This window comes from Cimex lectularius, unplaced genomic scaffold (assembly GCF_000648675.2).
Source record: "Cimex lectularius strain Harlan isolate CLEC.00 unplaced genomic scaffold, Clec_2.1 scaffold167, whole genome shotgun sequence".
Lineage (NCBI taxonomy): Eukaryota > Metazoa > Arthropoda > Insecta > Hemiptera > Cimicidae > Cimex > Cimex lectularius.
In genome coordinates, this window is record NW_019392811.1 from 367,346 (window position 1) to 391,952 (window position 24,607).

The 24,607-nt window shown below is 33.4% G+C and overlaps 4 protein-coding genes across 9 annotated transcripts; 3 read left to right on the plus strand and 1 right to left on the minus strand.

The window, feature by feature from the left end:
* Positions 1 to 23: 23 nt before the first annotated feature.
* Positions 24 to 6,394, plus strand: LOC106672451 (tubulin-specific chaperone C-like). 3 transcript variants are annotated; one of them, XM_014403902.2, is made up of 6 exons: positions 24 to 141; positions 298 to 457; positions 4,593 to 4,637; positions 4,708 to 4,792; positions 4,846 to 4,886; positions 4,992 to 6,394. In XM_014403902.2, exon 6 carries the CDS (start codon positions 5,105 to 5,107, stop codon positions 6,035 to 6,037), a length of 933 nt encoding a protein of 310 aa, XP_014259388.1. In that variant the 5' UTR covers positions 24 to 141; positions 298 to 457; positions 4,593 to 4,637; positions 4,708 to 4,792; positions 4,846 to 4,886; positions 4,992 to 5,104; the 3' UTR covers positions 6,038 to 6,394. The 3 variants fall into 3 exon arrangements, with proteins under 3 accessions (XP_014259388.1, XP_024084005.1, XP_024084004.1); XM_024228237.1 differs by having other exon boundaries at positions 30 to 157; positions 4,992 to 5,104; XM_024228236.1 differs by having other exon boundaries at positions 39 to 157; positions 4,708 to 4,886.
* Positions 6,395 to 7,441: 1,047 nt separating this feature from the next.
* LOC112126098 (WASH complex subunit 3) lies at positions 7,442 to 10,365 on the plus strand. 2 transcript variants are annotated; one of them, XM_014403904.2, is made up of 5 exons: positions 7,442 to 7,853; positions 7,939 to 8,020; positions 8,094 to 8,258; positions 8,322 to 8,420; positions 10,127 to 10,365. In XM_014403904.2, coding segments are annotated over exons 1-5 (507 nt in total). In that variant the 5' UTR covers positions 7,442 to 7,851; the 3' UTR covers positions 10,286 to 10,365. The 2 variants fall into 2 exon arrangements, with proteins under 2 accessions (XP_014259390.1, XP_024084006.1); XM_024228238.1 differs by having other exon boundaries at positions 7,687 to 8,020.
* A 688-nt stretch (positions 10,366 to 11,053) lies between these two features.
* Positions 11,054 to 15,864, minus strand: LOC106672455 (60S ribosomal protein L44). Its single transcript, XM_014403910.1, has 4 exons — positions 15,548 to 15,864; positions 15,211 to 15,384; positions 12,626 to 12,742; positions 11,054 to 11,142 (listed from the first exon to the last, which is right to left on the minus strand). The coding sequence occupies exons 1-4, from the start codon at positions 15,548 to 15,550 to the stop codon at positions 11,122 to 11,124; spliced, it is 315 nt and encodes a 104-aa protein (XP_014259396.1). The 5' UTR covers positions 15,551 to 15,864; the 3' UTR covers positions 11,054 to 11,121.
* Positions 15,830 to 23,730, plus strand: LOC106672454 (ubiquitin thioesterase otubain-like). 3 transcript variants are annotated; one of them, XM_014403907.2, is made up of 8 exons: positions 15,830 to 16,056; positions 16,133 to 16,283; positions 16,358 to 16,413; positions 21,387 to 21,601; positions 21,671 to 21,755; positions 21,823 to 22,020; positions 22,077 to 22,307; positions 23,368 to 23,730. In XM_014403907.2, the coding sequence occupies exons 2-7, from the start codon at positions 16,265 to 16,267 to the stop codon at positions 22,296 to 22,298; spliced, it is 795 nt and encodes a 264-aa protein (XP_014259393.1). In that variant the 5' UTR covers positions 15,830 to 16,056; positions 16,133 to 16,264; the 3' UTR covers positions 22,299 to 22,307; positions 23,368 to 23,730. The 3 variants fall into 3 exon arrangements, with proteins under 3 accessions (XP_014259393.1, XP_014259394.1, XP_014259392.1); XM_014403908.2 differs by having other exon boundaries at positions 15,974 to 16,074; XM_014403906.2 differs by lacking the exons at positions 15,830 to 16,056; positions 16,133 to 16,283; positions 16,358 to 16,413 and adding an exon at positions 21,066 to 21,281.
* The last annotated feature ends 877 nt before the right edge of the window (positions 23,731 to 24,607 follow it).

The window sequence follows — 24,607 nt, forward strand, 5'->3', positions numbered from 1 at the left end:
GGGTTAGGGTAGTTTGTACTTTTGTAGTACTAGCGACTACCGACTTACCGAGAATTTGGGAAGTTGTGATAGATTTAATCTAGTATATTATTGCTAGGTTGCTATCTATCGTCCTGATTTTAGAAGGCCAGAATTAATTGAGTAAGTTAAAAGTCAGGTATATTTAAAAAATGTTAATTTAAAAATCCTTTCAGTTTTAAGGTGAATCAATTATAAATATTAACAACCCTTTAAAATTGATACTTACAATTGTAGTTGTTTCATTCTTTACTTTATTTTTTTTCTGTATCTACACAGAGTAATATCAAGACTGGAAAATGACAAATGATGTCTTGGAAAGATATTAAATCCGGTCCACTGAAGTATTTTGTCAAAGGTGGAAAAATCATTTTGGCTGCTGAGCTCGCTTGCTTTGTCGGCACCTACCTTGGCTGGAGGCAGATAAATCACAACCAGGGTAATCAGTCAATGTTAATTATTTATTTCTTTTTAAATTGACATGTGTCTGTTATGATTGGGCAATAGTCGAATACCATCTGTGAGAATTTTGTTCCTTTCGGGTTTTCCGGCTGTTCTTTAGACTTTCAGTTTGTGGATTTTGTTTGTCCAGGATGAGATCTAACTCTAATTCGATGCCGCTTTGTATGTACAAAGTATTTTAATTTTAACTCTCAAGGTTATACACTTTCAACATTCAAATCGGAACACAGATCTTTCTATATACCTGAAATCTGCTAACATTAAATTTTTTCACGTTTTTAAGTTTGTGAGATGACCTCTATAGTGTAAGAAAATGGAGGAAAGGCACAATTTGAATAGAAAAAATGACGCAAAAAAATCAAAAGAAGTATTAAGGTGGCTCCAAACATGCAGTATTTGCCAAGTCTCGAGATGCTCGTCTTGGCATTCACCAAATAATATAATTCACCAAGTACCATGCGAGTCCTCAACTTACTACAAATCGTGATGGACAACAGTGAAACTTTCATTGCTGCAGCTGCTGTTATTGTGTAGTGGCTACAAACTCAGTCGCAGAGTACTGTTGCCCCACCATCATATCATTTTGATCTTTTTCCGCCTCGATCCAATTTTTGTGATTCAGAAGAGAAGCAGTGCAAATTAATTCAGCTTGGTACAGAGCGAGGAGCTCATAGATCGTTGTTAGGCCAATCCATTCCTAACTGACAGAAACAACGTTATGATGTTCTTTCATTACTACATCTATACTAGTTAGGAATTGTTTATTATTGAAAAATAAATAGCAGTAAATAGAATTATATACTTTTGATCCATTTCCACGTAGAGAAAACCTCGTTCCGATTTTTGTAATTCAGAAGAGTAGCGTTCCAATTTTTGGTTCAAATAAGGAACCCCAAGACTGGAAAGTTGGGCTTACAGAAATAAAGCTATGTTTTTCTTTCATTAATACATTTATACTAGTTAGGAATCATTATTGAAAAATAAATACCATTAAATAGAAGTATATGCATTCGATCCATTTCCGTGCAGAGAAAACCTCTTTCCAATTTTTGTAATTCAGACGAGAAGCATTCCAATTTTTGGTTCAGATCGAGGAATTCCAAGACTGTTAAGTTAGTCCAACAGAAGTAATGCTGTTATTATTATTATTTTTATCCTAATTAATTTTTAAGGGCGTTTTAACAGCTAAGGTCATTTCACGCCCTAACATTTAAACCTTCTGTGTTAGTAATGTTTGATGTTTAATGACCATTAGTATGATTATTATGAAATGATGATTATTTGGAGATCGTGAGATTCGGTCTGGTGTGATGTAGGTTTTAGAAAAATATTTTCTTTATCGTGCCGTTTCGATCGAATAGAAATTTCATTTATACAGATACACATTGAATGCAATAATTTAGTGGTTTTTTTCTACTGACATTTACCTCCTTTTCTTTTGGGAGAAAATATTAGACCAAAAACCCCAGCTATCATGGCCAAATTATAGGAGGGCATTCTTTACTCACCTATAGTTTGGATGATAGCGCATACCCGTCCGTACCATCCAAACTTTAGATAACTATTTGGCAGCAGATTGTGCCGGTACTAGTCTCGCATAGCTTAAAAACTGTAATAATTACATCTCTGATTTGTGCAGTTCCATTACATGTGTATATCAGAGCAAGTCTGTCACAAGCCTAAGAAACTTATTCTGTACAACCCGCAGCTTGACAACATTAATCCTGGCACGCATACTAGAGCATCAACCTAACCTCCTCCTTGTATGAAAACATTTACTGGCTGGTATCAGACTGGACTGGCAAATGCGCAGAGGAAAACTTGTGTGAATGAATAGTCGTATTGACCTTATTCACTCTATCCTTAACATAGAGAGTAAAATTGAGTTTACTCTCTTGGCCCATTATCATCTCAAAATATTTGACCAACTTTGACCACTGCATGCTTAAAACTATTACCTTATTTCATAATTTCAATTTTCCAACTGTTAAAGAAATTAATTGCAGAAACCTGTTTGATATTTTCTCTCCTCCAAGTGGGTAGGGAGCGATGTAATCAGCATAAAACACCATATTTACATTCTTATGGAAAGGATTTGGTTCAAATATAACACAGCAACAATGTGTCTTGGTTGGAATAGGGATGATGAAAAGAAACTGAATAATCTGGATAAGAAAAAGGGTTATTTTTATTTTTTTTAAAAAGAAGAGGGAAGTTGTATTCCATCATCCTACTGACTAGGGCCTTTTTGTTTATCAACCAAAATCATGATAAAATGTTTTCTTACATTGAGGGTTAGTGTTAAATCATCTACTATCATGGCTAGTTAGGCAGCCACATATCCCTGACTTGAACCCAAACTGCCCTGATCAACTGTTTTTATTAGGTAGGCAGAAAATTTGGGTGAGCATAACATGCTCAAATAGCTTACTAAAAGAGGGTCGGATGGAGATTTGTCAGGTTTCAAAATGAGTATAATCTTTGAGGTTTTCCAGTAAAGCCACTGTCAGTTTGCATCCAGAATTCCATTACACTTAAGTTGTATCACCAGCAAGGGATACTCTGTGATATAAAATTTTTTGTTATTGGGCTATTGTCTATAATTGAAAAATAACAAGCTTGAACATATGTCATAACTAGGAGACAAGACAATCACAAATTTTTTGAATTGATGACAGTGGGTAGAAAAATATTGAGTAAAAGAACGTAACGTATTTTTGTCAAGATTCATTTATATTCTACGCTTGCGTGTCATTTCAAAATACCAGATTTCTTATATGCAGGGTTGGTGTTCAAATGTTTAACTCATAAAAAAATTGGTACAACCAGCTATCAGATAGTTTGTTATTGTTTATTACTTAATGCTTATCACTGTGGTGACTGAGTTGTCATTTGTCTTTTTCTGTGCTGATCATTTTTCCCCCTTTAATTTGTTTATTTTGAACTTCTTTACACATACAGTGGCTATTTCCCCTCGATCTTTTATCGATTCGTCTTAAAAAAACAACTTGCGCCTGATCAAAGACATCCTTTATGTGATACTGATGACGACACATAGTCAACAATAACTTTTTAATCATAAAACGTGATTGTCTAGCTAAAATGTTTACAATTTGTTACTTTATTTGTTGTTATATTTTCTTTTTACCGAGGCAAAAATGTATCTAAAATTGTGTTGGTTCCGTTCTATTTGAACTGCAGTTCATTTGCTTTCAACAAATGCATCACTTGTATTATTATCTAAACTTTTTTTGTGTAAAATTTATGTATGTAAAAAATTTTCAAGAAAGCAAGTAGATAAAAAACAAGTAAATTACGTTTGGGGGGATATTACTAATATAATAAACCTAAAATATACTGTAATCTCGTCAAAACAGAATAAAAATGCTGTATTTTAATGAGTAAAAAGAATAATATATGTTCAAGACAATTAGTGGCTCATTTGCATTTAAAACTAATTCAAGCTTAAAAATATGTAAACTCTTGGAAATTCGGAAAAATTTATTTTAATTAAAAATAATTTTCCTACTTTTTAAAATAATTCTTACGGAATTTATATGCCTATTTTTATTAATAATATCCATGTTAAACAAAAAAGTGATTTATCGATCATTTGGAGCAAAATCCAGCTGAAAAATATGAAGAACTTTTCAAAAGAGGGAGGCGCATAGGTGAAATCTCGTAACTTGAACCTTTCCCTGCGACAGTGGCAATAACTAAAAGTACTCGATTAGGCTAGAATGATGTGGAGCCAATTGAAATGAAAGAAACAAAGTCGACAAAAGTACTAAGGAGTGCTTTTGTCAACGTGTTCGTGTTGTAAAAGTGTCAAGCTTTTTGACCTGTTCCACAACACTTTCCCCTTCAGGGATGCCAGAAGCTAGAAGCAATATTATCAGACTTACACATATCAATGTCTCCATAGCTTTTATATCATGATCATTGTTATGAACAAAAAACAGGTCAATTGATTTGCAAACCGTATTCAATCTCAATCCATTTGCCGAGTGAAATGGTAGACTATTATTTTTTTAAAGAAAGACGTTTCATTTAATACAAGCTATACCTTTTTCTAACAGCATATTAAAAGATTTGATATTTTTGTTTTACAGATTTACGGTTTTACTTGTACCAGAACCAACCGTTAATTTTGGAAGGTATGTAATATAAACAATATATCAGACAGTTTTATTTTTTTAACGTTTTATTTGCATTTGAATTTTCCAGCGTACTACAAATTTGGTGAACAGATATCTTCAGAGAGTAAAGTCAGGGAATATGATATGACGACCTGGTCAAATGCTGGAAAATTGTAAACCATGTCAAATGTAGTTAGGTCGGTCATTTATATGTTTCTTTTAACAGGGTTAGGAATGAGTTTTGCATTTGTACCATCGCATGAAGTTGTAAGTCACACTGCCAGTTAACACATGTTTATTTCTGATATTCAAATTGAAAAATTCAAAGTGTTACTTTAATAATCGGTGTGGTTTATTTATTTTTTCTTCTAGGAGAAAAATGTTCGTGATGATGTGAAAAGGAAACATCTTATACATGTTATGAAGGTAGCAGCTGGAGAGACTTCCATAATAAACGAAGATATTTCAAAATCAGAAAAGAAATAATGATTCAGGTTCCAGAGAGCATTTTGAAGAGGAACGAGCAGCGGCAAGACGACCTCCAGAAAAAGAAAGATGAGGGCCCAAGCCAGGCTGAAGTATTTAGAGATACGTTTAAATCTCAGCAGATTAAAATAGAAAGTTTGATCGAATCGCTTGAATTAATAAAAGACAGGAATAAACTTGCTGAAGTCTTCAACCAGATATCAAAAGATCTTAACGTTCTAAATAGGTATCTGGCAACATCGTCTATGTTTCTCATCCCATATGATATTAAAATTTGCAAAGGAATCTTGCAAACTCTCCAAGACAAATCTACTGAATTAGAGCATAAGTTGTTGCCAAAAAAGAAATTTGGTTTCAGCAGTAGAAAAGACATAAAAAAAGGTGTAAAGAAACTTGAAGAAGTGCAGACCAACGAGACTCCTGAACTCATCTTATCTGTTCAGTGTGGTTTTTCTGACCATATTGGTAAAAAATTAGTGTTAACTCATGTAGAAGTAGATAACAAGGATGTCGGTCTTGCAAGATTAGAAAAATGTGATGTAGTTATTAATGGAGCACCAAACACCATTCATTTAGTTAATATTCGCGCATGTAGAATTCTTTGCGGTCCTGTTGTAACTTCCGTTCTAATCGAAGATTGCAAAGATTCTGTTTTAGCTTTCGCTTGCCAGCAGTTAAGGGTTCATAACACAATATCTTCAGATTTCTACATACACGTCACGACTAAAGCCATAATAGAAGATTCAAGTCGTCTCAGATTCGCCCCTTACAACTATTCGTATGAAAATATCGATTTACATTACAAACAGACTGGTTTAAAACGTGAAATAAATAATTGGGATAATGTGGACGATTTCAATTGGCTTGTTAATAATCAACATTCTCCTAATTGGTGCATACTACCAGAAAATGAACGCATCCAGTTGATATAAACTCCTTACCTTTTGAGAGAGAAAATTCTTTACTATACTAACACCCATTGTTTTTCTCTGTATTCATTTTTCAATAACACTTGCTTTATAATTTAAAATAGTTAATAAAAACAAATGTGTCATATTAGTTTTATAGAAATAGTCAGGCCCAATATATTTTTTCAACAAATAAAAAATGTATCCTCATTTTTTTCTTTTCATTCAATACTTTTCTTTAGTTTTTATACTACATTTTTTAACTTGAAAAACTTTTATAGTACATTTTATATAACAAGGCAGAACAAGGCATTCATTGTAATCATTGTTATAAAATTGTGATCAATGTATGTTTACACCAATATAACCATTAAATACTTATATATTCTTAATTATGAGTGTTTCCTGCATGGGATTCAGCTGCATCATCTTGTAATCAAAAGAACCAATGAATTAAAATTAAGGTAGTAATATTATGTACAAATGTATGGTATTTAGTGATTGTTAATTAATGATTATTTGGAGATAGTGAGATGTGGTCTGGTATGACAGGTTTAGAAAAAATTTTCTTTATTGTGCCAACATTTTGATTTTTATTGAGATCATCTTCAGGGCCTGGGATTTATAAGCATTGCTTATATTATACAAATACATGTAAGATGTTAAAAAATGAATTATTATCATTGAATAAATTCATTTTTTCACATCTTACATGTATTAGTATAACAGGCCCTGAAGATCATATGAATAAAGATCAAAACATTGGCACGAAAAAAAAAATGTTTTTCTAAACATACGTCACACCAGACCGCATCTCACGATCTCCCAAAAATATTATGTACTTTTACCCACTGCTACTAATTTCTTATAAAGAACTAATTTGAGGGTGTCGGTTATAATGGTTAAGGTGTAGACCTGTCACTCATCACTGTAAAGGTCTGATTCGAATTCAAGGCTACTGGAGTCTAACCCAGCAAGCCTCAACCAACCTTGTAGTTGAAATACTCTCGTTTGAAAATAGAAAAAACTACTAGTTGAAAGTGAGCTTAACTAAATCAAACCTTGTTTCTTTTACTATTTTTAACAAACAGAAAATTCGTTCCCACAATTGGCATTTCAGTTAAAGGACTTAGTCAATAATTATCTTATGATAAGGGTCAATAAATGCAATTTCACTTCTTTTTCATGATACCTCAATTGGTTAGAGCAGGGGTGTATTGAAGCAAAGGTCGTGGGTTCGAATCCTGTTGGTGACAAAAACTTTTTCATCTCAACAAAGATCTTAGATTAAAAAAAAGTATTAAATAAGTTAATTGAAATAATAATTACTGCTAAACATATACATATGGATTATTATTATTATTTTACTGTTTATTAAATTTATTTTTAAAATATGTACAGGTAAGGAGGCCCTATTTGTACCTTTAACATAAATAAACGTAATAAATTCAATTGTCTGATGGCTGAATTCACCTTTTGTTCTCAATTAGCAGTGTGAGCTTTTTTTCATGATAAATAAATGTGAAAAATAGGTAAATAAAAGCCTACCTTTATGCTAAATTGTTTAGGAATTAGTATTTCAATTAACTGTTAGTGGCTTTGTGAAATAGATGATTCATTCAATTTTTGTGATTATTATTTTTCTTTTAAGTGGCCTTAACTCAGATCGTTTTTAATATATAACTACTCAACTTCAATGACAAGAATAAAGTTTTATTCTATTTAAGACGAGAATTCCCCAGAAATGACGTTTTACTTCATTCGCTCATAAGGTTGATTGATTAGCAAAAACCTCCTTGTTGCAGTTCAAACAAAACAAACAGAAGTTATTCCTCCTTATGTGATTATTATACCCATCTTCTTTTATTATTTTTAGTTTTATTTTATTTACTTTCGGGTAGCCTTTAAGTAATACGATTTTATAGGAAAATGTCTAATCTAAAAGTGAGTTCCGGCCTGGAAGAAAAGCTCAACTCTCTTGGCAGTAATAAGCCGGATTTGTCAGAAGTATGCAACATGCATGAATGTTTGAGTCTTTTTTAATTTAGCAAAACAATTAATGTTTTTTGTTCGTTTTAAGGCACCGCCTATTCACCAGAAACGGCTGGTTACATTTTTCAACCATTACATCCTTTCCACCGTAGAGTTCATCAATGCCTTCTCCGAGTCTTGCGCAAACAAGTTGTTCCTCTTCGACCAGAAAATATGCAAAATCGAAGCGGAACTTCGCCTTTTGGAGACTAAAGTAATTTCAACAGAGGAAGAAGATTTCCTGTACAAAGCTAACAGTTTTTACTTCTCATTTTAGATCAATTCAATACCCGAGCTAGAGGACAAGAAAGATGTGAATGTGACTTTACCGTCACCACAGAAGCTTAACACAGACATTCCTGAGGACAAAAAATCAGTGAGCGCATTAATTTAAATAAAAAATTGTGTCAGCTTAGAGCCTTAGATTTTTTGATATCTTTGACTTTCATTTAGACAATTTCAGTTGTACGTCAGTATTTGCTTTGTCAATAAGATAAAATAGGTGGGGGTAGTGGTAAATAAGGCAGCCACAAGGCTTGTGGCTGTGCTCCTCCATTTTTTATAACTCACTGGCCAGATTCAGGTTATTAATCAACCTCCTTAGCCTTGTGTACGAGCGGCTTTTCCTCTCCAATTTGCAAGAATTTACGTCTACATGAACCCTCACACAAACATATTGTTCTGCAGTCTCCTCCTTCTTGGCAGTGTCTGTACTGTTTCTTTCGTCAGTACTTCTATCTGGTGCATGTGCCTTGTTAAGAATCCTGGTTCTGTTACGGTCAGCTTTCATTTATTCCTTTGTAAGCTTTGGGGATGGTCCTTCTATAAATCTCTATTACTCTACCAGGTTTTTTAAATGGATCCTTTTTTGTGGCAAGGTGCTAGGTAGGGTTCATAGTGGCTCCTTTTTTAGCCAACATGTCCTTTTTTTGATTACTTCTTCATCCCACATGCCCTGACCCAACGCCTCATTTTGGTAGGGAATGCACATCAGTTTGATGTCAAGCTCACGCCACGAACAGTCACACACATCACAATTGCAGTACCTCTTTTGTCATTATTGCATTATTATGAGCAAATTTTTTTTTAGCTAAATCACGAGCAAAACTATCTAATAAATTGTTAGTTAAATTCATTCTTCCAATAAATGGCATTCCGATGTTTTGGTAAATTTTCTGCCAAAACTTCGTAATTAAATAATTTTTATAAAAACTCGATTTTTTATTTCGTTTAATTTGGTTCACTTTAAAATAAGCATGTTGTAATAAATATAATGGAAAATAAATACATATAGTCTTATATAAACTACAAAAAATATGAGTGTCTGGTTTTTTGTCTTTGACGAAAATTTGGACAGTGGGGGAACTTGGTTGCATATTGTAGCATAGAGTAGGCTGTGTGGCGACAGGCAGATGTGCACAGGGGTAATACAGTTTTGTGTAAAATTGGACATTGTATTTGCTAAGGCCTTAAGTGCCGCCTGACTGTCAGAGAAAATAGCTATTTTTCTGGAATGTGGCCTTTTTATTTCTCTGGCCCAGTGTTCAATTGCTGATTTCAGGCTGAAAATTGAAGCATATTTGCCTAAAGTTTAACGTCAGTTCCAAGATCCCGAGCTCTTATCGGTTTGGAGCCGTCAGTACACCATAGGAATTTGCCTTTAGAGGTGTACTTTTCACCCACTCTTTCCATTCTGGCATCAGAGCCTTGTACTTTTTAGTAAAGTTATATTTTGGAGTTGTAGCATCGATTGGCATGCCTAATATGTCATCTGCCGTTATCTCCTCCCTCAATTTTCATTGTTTGTTGACATGACCTTTCCTTGCAGATGGTTGTTCACTTATGAGCCTGTATCTGCTCCAGCTCCTTGGATTAAAATATGGAGTGATAGATTAACTCCTCCATGACCGTATTTGGCATTGTTCTTATGGTTCCAGAGGCACTGCTTGTCTTTGAGTGCCACTTAATAGCGTGATCGCCTTATCCTGCAATTTCTTGGCCCACCACACCACTGACCCATTTGTCAACATTAGAGGATAATCAGGAACTGTCATATCTTAATCTAATTGTTCAACTTTACAGGAAAACGAAGAGAATAAGGAATCCTCCCAATCAGAGACAAAAAGCGAATTGGATCCGGCAATAGCAAAATATATTAAGATGGTAAGGGTCGGAGTTCCATTGGAACACGTCAAGCAAAAAATGAGGCAGGAGAACATAGATCCAGATCTGTATTTATAGCAAAGACTTCTATTATTTGACATGTGATACAAAAATAATTATGCTGTACATATTGAATACATGCAATTTTATAGTGTTAATTTATCTTCATACCATTTAACAAATTATATTTATTTTTCATTAACTGTTTTGTTTTTCATTTCCCAAAACCAAAAAAATAAAACGTTGAACATCATTAAACATTATATGACAAGTTCAATAATCAATACTTCTCACATTTAATTCATACAGTACTGACAACTGCTAAATCTAAATTTTATAAGATAGAAAATATTTTATCTATTTTAAACTGAATTAGATGGAGTCAAAGAATGACAAAAACCAAATAATTGTAAAAAAAAAAAAAAAAAAAAAAAAAAGATCTCTCTTAACTCTGTAACCCGGAAAATCCCTCAAAGAGGTAGCGGTCTTATACTAGAAAAGGGGATAGTTGTCATGCTGGGTTATCAATTTTGTGGGTGACGGATAGCAAGCATTCCATTTGAGTTCATTAACTCTAGGCATATTTGTTTGTGTGCAATTATATTATATGGCCATAATGCAAAATGATCATTGGGTGTTTCTTTGTATCTCCCAATGAACTATGCTGCACGCCCTCTGTTGAAAAGATTACTTTTCCCAAGCAGTTTTTTATTCCGCATACTATTTGGAAACAACCAATCTATAATAATTTTTTTCTGATAAAATTCAGACACTAGGTTTTGGTTTGAAGCACAAATTAGCTTATAAAATTATAAGAAAAAGGGGTATATGAAAATAATTGAAAACTTTTAAAAATTGTTAAAAGAGTTGTATTCAGCCAAATTTATATACACATAAATTGTAAAGATAATTTCCTAAAACTGAATCATTTGGCCCTGCAACAGAAACAAACAGAAGAAATTAGAACACAAGACAAAATATGAAAAAACAAAAAAAACAATTGATTATCATCATTTGTTAACACATTTTCTAATTAACTCCAAAGATATTTTATTATTATTTTTTAATGCAGTGAAACTTCCTTTAACAGACACCCCCCTTGAATGGTCAAATTCTGATTCCTATAATTAGAACACAAGACAAAATATGAAAAAACAATTGATTATCATCATTTGTTAACACATTTTCTAATTAACTCCAAAGATATTTTATTATTATTTTTTAATGCAGTGACTTCCTTTAACAGACACCCCCTTGAATGGTCAAATTCTGATTCCTATAAAGCACACACTTCAAATAATGGTTGAGGACAGCTTTTTCAACTGTGTCTGTCTCAATAAAGATCAAAACGTTGGCACAATAAAGAAAATGTTTTTCTGAAACCTACATCACACCAGACCGCATCTCACGATTTCTAAATAATTTTTTACTTATATTCTGACTCTAAAACTAATTGGAAAAACTTTGAATCAAATCCCTTTAATTGTGCTGAGACCATCGTAATGGATGCATAAATATGTTCGGTGAATTTGAAAACCCTCTGGTCATAGGAAAGGCTCCTCGATGTGCCGATAATCTCTTTTTCACTCTTATACCAAAAGCAGACAATATTTCATTCTCCAAGAGTGTCCATTGTTGGGAAGATTCAATGTATTACTCTGATGTGAAGATTGCATTTTAATAAATCTATTGTAGTGCAAATTGTAGTGTCGGTCCAGAAATGGGGTACTTTCTTTGTACAAAAATCAAGTAATATCCAAGACTGGTCTATTGATATAGCACAATTTTTATAATCACAAGCTATTTTTAAGCAAGGGATTGACCAAGTTGTGCATATTATGAATTGTATATTATCCAATTGTATACATAGAATTAATTTAAAAAATTCTACATATCCAAGAGTTTCAGGGCATTTTTTCTAGGACATACTTTCCATATGTACTTTTTATACGGAGCATATTTTATTAATTGATTTATTGAATTAAAATAGGGAAACTAAATTATCCTTAAATATGGAATGGATGTGATTTGTAAGCTTAGAACAGGGTTTGTTTAAAACTCTCTGATCAATTATAATTGTTTTCAGAAACAAATTAAACCAGGATTAAAGCAAGAACACATTTTCCCCATTTGATTTGGGGAAAATTCACAAAACTGGTTCTCACGCAGTGTATGAGATGCAAAATTAGTACGAGGTAGTTTATTTATTTTTTGTAGTATATTGTCACTAAATCACAATTTATTCTTTGGAACACCAAAATTTAAACGGTGTTTAGGTTGATTGTTGCATAAAGTTGCTTTATGTACAAAGACTTATGTAGCAATCCTTTTCTCTTATAAATACTGAATATTTTGTTTATTCTATATGCACCACCGTCAAATTATCTAATAATACATTGTAATTTTGAAGATTTTTACCTTCCTCTTTTTGTCACCACCCAATTCAAAATGCTTACACCTCTTGAGCGGAACTTGCTTGCGGTATTTGCATTCTGTGCATTCCATTCTCAGCACAATTTTCTTAGTGGTTTTAGCCTGAAAAGAGACAACAGGGTTAGCTCCGTTCTTTAATTTGCCAACAAAATTGAATAACACATAATCAATCAGTAAAAATATACATGTAACATTGAACCTTTTCTATGTTTCTTTGTTATTCATAGATAGTAATAAGTACATAAGATTGAACTGCCACAACAGCTAGGATGTTATGGGCAATAGGTTATTCAACCATGAGAAAAAAAAACCCCTAGCGTTCAAAGGTGGTAGCTACAGGGCTACCCTGAACCAAAGACCAATAGGAAAATTGTCTTTCAATAAAAGGGGCTTTTCTTTTTTGAAACACTTCAGGATGACAGGATGTATAACGTAACTACAATTATGAAATTGGTGAATTACAATGAAAAATTACTTTGTTATACTCCATTGCCATTGATTTTTTACAATTTAAAGTTGATTGAATACTAAGTTATTTCATATTTGAAATTGTGCAGATTTAAATTTAATTGTATATTTGTACTGTGGCTACCCTAGCAAATCACACTCACTTTCGACTCTACCTACAACCAAACAACAAGTCTGTCGAACATTGATCATTCCATATTTTATTATTTTATATGGAATTAATATTTTATAAATTTACAGCATATACATTATGTACAATACACCTATTTTACTTGTTATAAATTTCGTCTTTTATTCCCTTTATACTCACTACACAACATTGGTGTTCAACACAGGAACCCACTACGGTACAGAACATATTGTGATTAAAAAACAGTATAATCGATTGATTATAAAATAAACATGTTTAAGACAATTAATTTCATTAAGTAAAATTTTTTTTATTATGATAAATGAGTTTTACTGTAATTACACTTTTTGATATTTTTATTGCATATCTTGAGGTTTTTATTGCTTTGTGTGAGAGTTGCTTATTTCATGTCAGAAAGCAGAAAACGGTTCAAATGTTTGATCTGCGCTGTGGCAGTCATGATTATCAACAGAAAACATGTTACCAATAACTTGAAGAGTTGTACCGGCACTGTTAAAAGAGTAATTAATGTTCATTGGGAAATAACAACAATCTTCAATTGATAGATCATTAACTTCATATCTGAAAACTGTTTACACGGTTGATCTGTTGTTACTGGAGGCATCAAGAAAAAAACATGTTGACATAGCTAGATCAGCAATTAATGTTCAATGGGGGATAACAATTCATCTTCACATGAAAGAAGTTAACATCAACTCAGAAAGAGGAAATAATTTCTATTGCAGACATAAATAATCATCAAGAACAGCATTTTACCATAAAAATAATATGAATTATCAAGAAAAAATCTAATTATTAAGAGTTAATAAGTATTATTAAAATTCTGACTTAATCTGTACATCTATAAAACAATGTAAAAATAATGAAAAAAGTGGAAATAGAAGCAGTTTCATTTCAATGTGGTCTAGCCTCCTAAAATAAGTTATATATATATGGTGTCAAGTTAAAATCTAAATGATTTTCCACTGACCTGTGCTAACAAGTGAGATAAAATTGACAAAAGTAAACTCTGACTAGCAAACATAACAAACTAGAGAAACTTCAAAAACTTTGGCCATCAGTACATGGAAATTTAAAGGAACAACATAAGGAAAAAGTTAATCCATTTATGTTTAGTGGTCTAATTGACCAAAGTGGCAAAAAGAGGGAAAATTCAAAACGTTGTTGGTTGGGATGGGGAGTTGCTGTCCGAAAGGATTGAAGTCACGATAGATCAAGTGGTTAGAGCAATGGCGTATTGAGCCAAAGGTCGTGGGTTCGAATCGACATATAACTTTTGCATCTCAACCAAGAACTTACATAGAAAGAATAATTAACTGAAATAAGGAAAAGCTTGAATTATCAAGAGGGATAATGGCTCAAATTTGTTTTCTCACAGTGAGCAGATGAACCATTCGAATAATCAAGAAGTTTGAATTAACAAGTCGTCTATACTGCCAAAACCAGCGGCATTTGGCAGACAAGGAAATGACATGTGTTTTTGTACATTGGTTGTTTCCAACCAATTTGGTATATGTATTGCCATTTTGGCATGTGATAGAATGCTTCGAATCATGGTTCATAGCTTCACGCCAAGAAGACTTTTCAAGACAAAAACTATCTTTTCTATAAAGGGACAAATAAAAATCAGACCGCAGCTGGTTAAATTATACAAGTTGATTCTGGGCTTGGTCTGAGAGTAGGCAACAACTCCTCACAAATGCCGAAACATTTGTGTAGTTCATCAAATCTGCGAGTGAAGAGGGGCCCAATGACGGTTCAGTATACAAGGGTTTAAGATAATAAATGGTTGAATGAGCGAACCAAAAACGGATCTAACTGGAGTTAATTAGTCAAAAAAAACTATCAGCTGATCCTTTTTTTATAATAGCCTCTGTTGAACTACGATTACAAAGAAAAATTAGGATAATCTGTGATGTTAAAATACAACGTACTGACAAATGAAAATCACCTTTTTTCTGAAAATCGGCTTTGTCTGACCACCGTATCCCTGTTGTTTACGGTCGTATCTCCTCCTACCCTGGGAGGCGTGCCTTTCCTTCGACTTCTTGTACTGGGTCACCTTATGAAGCTTGTGCACTTTGCACTTCTTGCAGAAAGTACGCCTCTGTTTTGGAACGTTAACCTGGAAAGATCATAACAAACCATGTGCTTTCAGCTCAAAAATAAGTCGCTTTTTTAAATGGTTTCCATTAGGATTCAATGTTTTTTGAGGGATTACTAGTTTAAATCCCGTTCGGCATTTAAATGCATAAGATGTTTTAAGATTAAATCATCATCTCACTTACCATCGCTGGCCTGTGCTTAACAACGTTGGAAGAAGGTTCAGCCTGAGAGATCAACTGTAGGCTTCTACAGCCTTCTGTATAATGTTTTCAGATCTACAGATCGAATATAACCTTGTTAATATCGAACGAAAATACTTATCTCCTATTATTATTTTTTTATATGAATTTTTCAGTTTTTTAGTTTAAAAACTGTGTAAATTTCTTGTATGAAAAAAATATATAAACAGAAATAACGATTTTAAATGTAATGGGCGACGTTATCTTGTGATACCACAGTTCAAAATTCGATAGCATACTTTATATTGTTAAAATCCGAAGAGATTTGTTTTTCCTTATATTCGCCTTCTATTATTTCAAAAAAATCAAAAAGGGAAAACCTCATCAATCAGCCTGGGAATATAAAGTCAACAGTCAACAATGAAACCAAAGTTTTGATAATCGAGTCTCTCGTCTTGTAGATCGAGACTGGTTTCGACAATTTCGAGAAGATTTTTATTTTGTGCTGAAAGGTAAATAACATAGCATTGGTAATTAGAAACGCAAGATTTTGGCTCTGGTCAAAAATTCACCCTTTTGATGTAACAGGTTCGGGTGGAAATAAAACGGCGGCCTATCACTGGGAGTCAACAACGTTGAAATAATGTCAAGCTGACGGATCTGTATAAATTCAATGCTTTGAAAATAATACCAAGTTTTAAATTTGAATAAGAAAAAGTTATGGAAGAGGACAGGAAAGGTATGCCTTGTTCTTTTTATACAAAATAAACTCGAGTTTTGCTATAAAAAAATTGATATTGTATTCATTTTCAGTCGGTGTCTCTCAAGATGAACTTATCATCCAGCAGCACAGAGAAATTGAGAAGGAGGTAATTTGTTCTTTACCCATATTGAACTTCCTACCTAGGAGATCTAGGTCATTGATAGCATTAATCCAAAGTTTTCCTGCCCAAGTACACTTTCCTCGGTATAAATTTTCTCACTAGACTACAAAATCAACACTAAAACTTCACCCCCTTAATTAATAATTTGTGATAATTGTTGGAATCATATTTCTCAAGGTGAGCCGTGAGAACCACCAAGTTGGCAGTTTGGAAATATTGACATGAGCCTTTTCAGTATATAAAAACATTCTTAATTTTAATTAATTTTCAGCAAGAATGACTCGTATTACTGTATTATTGTTTATTCATTAAGTTCTTTCACTTCCTGTCGGCCGTCTTCATCCCCAGTTTTCCCATGATTGAGTCCGTTACCTTCAGAATCATCTTGCCCTTGGTCGGCTCCTCTTCCTTTGCCTTCTACATTCCTTAGCATCAATTCCTATTCCAGGATATCCTGTCTTCTCACGTGGCCAAAGTACTTCAGTTTTGCCTTTAATATCATTTAAAATGTTAAACATATCGACCACTTTTTTACTCACAAATAATCTGGATCTCGGTATGTTCTTGATGAAAAAACAAATTCATTTGTTACTGCCAAGATTTCGATCTATTTTAAAGTTATCATCTTAAATATTGTTAATTTCCTCCTGTGGTGCAGGATGATAAACCTATTGTTTGATAATTACCTATCATTCTCATCTGCTTATCCTCGCTGATTTTTGTTGGTTCAGATGCGTTTTGGTATTTCATCATTTTCAATGTTTGTATGATATTTGTGGAGGGGGAACCCATAAATTGACATGTTGAGTCTTTTCAATGAATGCATATAAAAAATAACATTCTTATTTCTAATCAATTTTCATCAAGAATGCCACATAGCAGCAAAGCGAGCATTACTGTGCTTTTCTTAACTTTTAGGATTTTTAATAGCTGTTTATTTTATAAAAGTCTCATAAAGTGGGCTAACACAAAATACACTGTGCCTTGAGATGCTAGAGCCTATGTGCTCACTGGCAACTATTAGAGCAAATCAAATTTCCTCCAGAGTCATCCACATTGGAACAGAGGGACAATAATTTTTGGCTCCCCCGCAAAATAAAAGCTTTTGAAGACGATAAATAGAAAAGCAGCTCTTAGAAAAAGAGCAAAGAAAAGTCATTTTCTAACAAGAATTAACTAACAGCTGTGTTAAAACAAAATTGAAACCAATTTTTTTAAATTTATTTTTATTTTATTATTTTATTTATTTATATACTATAAGTAAAATTGTTGACACAAATTGAAAAAAATTAAGGAAAAATCTGAAACTAAGTGGTACTTGGGTTTGAAGAAACGCCCAGTGGTGACACTTCTACTATGGTCTACATGTTATGACTCGCTGTCCAACAGGTCATGAGGTCACTGCCACTTCAAACTCCTTGGGGAATTATTGGGGATAGTTCAGGATGTCAGGTTTAAAACTAAAGGATTGGGGTGTAATAAAAGGGAGTTGTAGAATTTTATGTATTGGGATTTTATGACATTTTTCACTAAAGGTATTTAAGTTCTTTGTGGATTATTTGGTTAGATTTGTAGAATGGAGCGTTTACTATTTTTCCGAGGATTTTGAATTGGGAAATCTGGATGCAATGATGATTAGAATGTTTGGTTGAACCCCAAAGTTCAATGCCTTATGGCCAAATGGGTTTAATTATTGTCTCAGGTTTAATTAATGGGTTTAATTATTGTGTCTTGTTTAATTATATCAGTCGTTTGTTGTGAAACATCAGTTTTGACCGTCTAGGAGTTGGGAGAGTGTTTTGTAGCATCTAGTCAGTTCCTGCTTTTTCAGCGGTGTATGGGGATTTCAAGTTAGTCTTTTGTCGATTTACAGCTCAAGGTTGCAGACGTGGTGAACTGTAGGAAGGGATATGTGATATGTATAGTGGTAGCATTATTCCATGTCGGATAGTTATATGTTGGCTTTTATCTACATTTATTTTTATATGCAACTTTTTTAGTCAAGGTTCCAGTTTGATTAGGTGAGCCTGTAAGGAGCGATGTGAGAGGATGGGATCTTTATTGAAGGATAGGATAGCAGAATCATCCGCAAAAATGTGAATGGAGTGTCAGGATGAGTAGGGAAGTCAGAAGTATAGAAATTATAAATAGTGGGGTGAGTGTGGAGTTCAATCCTTTTTAAAAAGGTGGTTCCTACTCACATTAAGAAACTTAACCATCTTTTTAAAAAGGGTCAGAAGTATATGTTGAATGAAACGATCAGACCGAGGGTATTACCATGTGGGATTCCGGCCACATGCCTCGTATGGCTAATTCCCTATCACAGATTTGGATATGATCCTTATGTTCATAGTCTTACCTAATTTAGTGCCATAAAGTAGGTGGGTAATTTTAACACTTGCATCATTAATTAAAGTTATTAATCCGTTTGGATTGGTGTGGTAGTCCAATAACCTTGTCCATTCCCTACTGGAATAGTGTCTCCTTGATACCAAGGTTTTTGTAGCATTTTTGTTTCCTTTCACATGTTGGCATAATACCAGAGCGTTCTTCAGCAAGATCAATGCCAGAATAGTGACCGTAACCACAGGATAGATCAGAGCAAGATGTTCCCTGGCTGACCTGAAAGAAGTGGTCTGTTAAGAATGATTGGGATATGAGGAAGTAGGTGGAGGGAAGGATGCTTATGAGCTTCCACAGCAAACCCTGATGCCAGACTGTATCAAACACTTGAGCCACATCAAAGATAACACCCGAGCAGTACTGTTTCAGCTAAAGAGAGGAAGAGATAGCGTACACAAAACGATGGCATTGCTCAATTGTGGAGTGGTGTTTACGGAAGCCAAACTAGTGAGATGGACTGTTTTGTCCTTCAAAGATGAGAAGAAGGATTCTTTTCAGACGCAGCGTCTAGAGGATTTTTCCTAGTATAGGTAGAAGGCTAATCGGGCAATAGGATTGAGGTAAATGGTTAGGTTTATTGAGCTTTGGGATCATTTTTACTACATAAACTTCCATTATGAAGGAAAGTGACTAGTTATTAGGACATTAGAAACAGGATTGCTTTTTTTTTGGGGAAGGGTTGAAGGATTTTGGAGGTGATAAGGTCATGTCATGGAGCTTTCTTTTTGGGAAGGCTTTCAATGATGTGCTGGATTTCTGAAAGATAAAAAACTTTTGGTGGAAGGGAAAGAGGTAGTGGTTGGACTAGTTCCTTCTCTTCGTTTTTGGTATGATCATGATCTATTAGCCAGTATTTTGTTGGTTTGTGTGTTATTTTGTCAACCAAGCCCTTTATGAATACATAAAAACATCCAGATTCAATCCCAGAATCAATTTACAGGCTCATCACCTTACCAACCAAAGCATTTCATAAATTAGATTTTATTTTTACTAGTTAATTTTATTATTATTGAGTTTTAATCTGTTACATATTCCATTTCTTAACTTCCAACGTCAGACTTTTTTTGTTTGTTTATTATTTAAATTATATCTATCAGTTTATATTATGTTAATTTGTTGATTAGTTTTGCTTTATGTCTCCTTTGAAGCAATTTATTTGCAAAATGTCTTCTTCCTTATTTTAAATAAATTAAGGTTTTTTTGTTGAGATAAAAAAAAGTTAATGGCTTTGTTTTTAGTTGAGATAAAAGGTGGGGTTGAGATGGGAAGTTAGTGTCCGAGTGGATCGAGGTCACGATAGCTCAGGTGGTAGAGCAGCGGGTATCTAGCGAAATTAGTGAATTTAATGAATTAAAATGAAGTACACTTCACTAAAGCTCTCCGTCACCATTTCAATTGTCATCGAGAATCCAAACCGATTACACGACATTTGAAAAATGGCAAAAGGAGGGAAAACTCATAAGGTGGGGTTGAGATGGGGAGTTGATGTCCGAGTGGAACGAGGTCACGATAGCTCAGGTGGTAGAGCAGCAGCGTATCTAGCCGAAGGTCGTGGGTTCGAATCCCTCTCGTGCCATTAACTTTTTTTCATCTCAACAAAAAAAACCTTAATTAATTGTAAAGTATTAATTGGTCAAGCGGACCACGAAATTAGTGAATTTTAAATAAACTAAATTTCTCCTTTTCCTATATTTGGACAGTCATATGATCTTGTTATTTAGTCACTTGTTTAGAACGTATTATCAACTCTCGCTACTTACAAAGCTATGTTTTGGCAATAGTAAATTTTAAAAATGCAATGAATACATCATAAGTAATTAGTGTACTGTGAACACTTTCTAACAAGCTCCTAAATAATAAGAAATGCTAAACAAGATTCATTCTATGGTTTTGGATCAAAAACCTACAACCTGTCTTTTTGTTTCTTATTTATTTACTTACTTATTTATTTTTTGCAAATGTTTTTATTTCAGATTTTTGTGTAATAAGAAATTTAAAATTCAAATTGTAAAGTAGGTTTTAGAATTTTTTTATTACTCCAGCATTTGCCACTAAATATGTATTCAGTCAATTTAAATCATTATTTTGATCCTGCAGTGCTTTTACCATTTTGTTCATTTTATACTTGGTTTGTAAAGAAAAAAAGGATTCGTTTTTACAAATGTTTACACCAAAGAGTATCAACCATTATTTACAAATGTTATCATATTTGTTATCTTAATTTCATCTTGTTCGGGAAGTATGATTGACCTCCAAGGTATTATTGTAGCGTGCTAATTCAAAGGGGAGGTCTAAAAGCACGAATGGTCAGGTAGACTTGCAATAAGTATGAAAAAATTCATTAACAAGTAAACAGTAATATGGCGCAATTATACAATTTTTTCATAAAATCGGTCTCTTATAGTTTTTTAATCGGTTTTAAGAGGATGTTTCGCTATATGCATTCAGCTGTAGGTATTTTAATATCAAGTTGTGATATGGTCATATAGGCAAACAGATTTAAAAAAAAGTATTTGACTTTTTTTCCCATTTCATTAATAAATTATACGTGTTAGATTTCAGACAAAATACCTTTGGTCGGTTCAAAAGAAAATCTAGGATGTTTGATCCACGAATACAAAAATGACGAGATCTATCAAAATAAAGTTAAAAACCTTTGTGGAAAGTACGATTCTTTCAGAAGGACCAGGCCGGATGGCAACTGTTTCTTCAGGGCATTTGCATTTGCTTATCTCGAGCAACTTTTGGACAAGAAAGAGGAGTATGAAAGGTAATTCTGTTTTCTTATATTTTTTTCTGAAAAATTTAATACTTTTAAATTTATTAATGATTACTTTAGTTTCAGAGAACTGGCAAAACGGAGTAAAGAAAAGCTAATAGCTCTTAGTTTTCCTAAGTTTACATTAGAAGATTTTCATGATGTTGTCAGTATAATTAATATATAATGAGAGCAGCTTGATCATATTCAGTTTCTAATGTCATTTTTTTTAGTTTATGGAAGTGGTTAACAAAGTTGGAAAAGGTCAAGAAAGTGCTAATGAGCTGTATAAAATGTTTAATGATCAAGGCTACTCTGATTATGTCGTTGTGTATTTACGCCTTATTGCATCTGCTCACCTTCAAGAGAAAACCGATTTTTATCAAAATTTCATTGAAGGGAATCGAACTGTTGTCGATTTCTGCCGTCAGGTACGACAGTGAATTGTAAAATTTTTATGACTTAGTTTCGTTTTTGTTTCTTTAAGGAAGTCGAACCGATGTACAAAGAGAGCGATCACATCCATATAATTGCACTGAGCTCTGCGCTCAATGTCGGAGTAAGGGTGCGCTACATGGACCGTGGTGGTGTGTCTGAAGTTATTGCACACGATTTTCCAGAAGGTTGTGAAGACCCAATTGTCCACTTGCTTTACAGACCTGGCCATTATGACATCCTCTACCCTTTGGCACAGTTACCTCAAACGTGATAAAATCAGGTGAAGATTGGGCTATGGCCAAAAACAAGGGTTTACATTAAAGTGTTTTATGTTTTATTAAGTTCTATCCAGTAATGTGAAATATTAGTATTGACTTGAATTAATTATATTAAAATTAACTTAGAGACCTTACAGTGATGAGCACCATATCACGTCTAAACCGTTGCAGCCACCAATACCCCTTATCCTCTAATTGAACCCTGTCTTAGCTAACCAAACTCTCTAGATAATCTATATTCCATTGAGCAATGGTTTAAAAAATGGCGAATCAAACTTAACACAACATAGTGCCAAGATATCCGTCACCTGTTTACCTCCAATCTATTATATCCTCACCCCTTCCCACCGAAAACGTCATCTGCTACCTAGGGCTGTATCTAGACAAATGACTCACCTGGTGTCCTCATACATGACTTAAAAGATAGAAATTATAAATGATAAGTCTCTTAATGTGAGTAGGAACCATCTTTTTTAAAAAGGATTGACTTAAAAGACTCAAACTGAACCACGATACCAAAAACTTAAAAAACTACTAGACAACAGGTCTAAACTCTCCCTAGACAATAAAACACTCATATAAAACTCAATACTGAAACCAATTTGGACATACCGCATAGAACTATTCCACATTTACCTAACCTTCCAATATCAATAGAATCCAGACCTTGCTTAATCTTCAGATCCATTATTAATGCCTCATTCTATGCTTCCAATTCCACCATCCAAATAATCTAAATGTCCCCTTTTTAATTGAAGCTGCAAAATTCAGCTACAAAAAATTCCACACCAACCTCTAATCCTCATGTACAACTTTCTTCCCAATAATCCTCCTTGACGTCTAAAAAGAAAGTGGCTCCAAAACCTACCCGCAGAGAGTGTGAATGATTAAGTGATGATTTCTAATTTAGTAATGCTATCATTGGGTAGCTTCTCTCAATGTTTCTTAGTTTTTCCACTTTTCTTTTATCTTGTTATCTATGTATAACTTACTGCACTCCGCATAGAATGTTGCTCTCATTACTCTATTTAAAAAATAAATAATTTCTTGGTTTTATTTCAGCTGCTGTTGTGAATCAGTCTTCTGACGAACTTACGTTTTGCTGAATGCCGACGATGATTCTACAGATCTAAGAACTTAGATGCTACTTAATATTTCCAACTTTATTTTTAATCGGTAGCAAACAAATTCTCGTTAAATATTAGGAAATTGTACTATATTCTTGTTTTTACTTGTAATATTTCATAAGTTATCTTTTCTTGGCACTATTTTTTTTTTGTTATTTTGATTTTTTAAATCTTGTATTTAGCTAATATGAAATTATAATCACTGAATTCAATTTTACATACTAATTCTTTTGTGATATGAGATGATGTGTAGTTTTTTATAATTATAATAATAAAACTTTACAGTTGCTCTTTTATATCACCTTCGTCTTCTTTCTGTATCTTAAAGTTATTTGACAACTTTCAACTATGATTCTCTCCTGGCTCACCGAAGTTAGGTGGATATTGTGCTATGTCAGGTGGTGATATTCCTCTGTCACCTTCTACACATACCTATACTAATCTAATTGAGGGACGATGGGGTATTTAATATTCCATCATTGGCCCTCTCAAACTACAAATTCCCATTAAAAAATAAATTCAGTTAAACACACAAGATGAGATCTATAAAGTGGCATATCGGTAAAACTGCCCTCTTTGCTCCAAAAATTGGAACAGATACCACTGTGCTCAAGTACAAGTCTCATATTGGGTTACATGCCTACATGCTCTCTATATAGAGTCAAGGAATAACAACAACTGTAATTATTAAATGCTGGATGCAGGCTTTGGCCCTAAAATAAGTGTCTGTGTGTCAACCTCACCTATTTTTGTTCGGGTGAAAATAACCTACCTGATGGTCTACAAGTCAGATCTTCTGAGGGCCACCTATTGACAGAGCTCTAGATACATTAGCCATTCTCTATCTAGCCTTTTATTATTATATGTCCTAACTAGAGCTTTTAAAATTTCGTTAAAACCTAAAATGCTGGCCTTAATTTATTGTACAAGTACGAATGGTCAAATTATTAACCAAGACACATTTACTTTAACGGTTTACTCTTAAAATTCAAATTAAAGTCAAAATATACATTGTGGCAAGTCAATGTTACAGACATGTGCTAAGCACAAGCACAGTAGTGTAGTATCAAAAATTGTTTATACATTATTACTCTGCTGATTCAATATGTATAATACATATATTGGGTATATTCAGTCAAATATTTAAGATTTAAGTTGATTAAAAAAATAAAAAG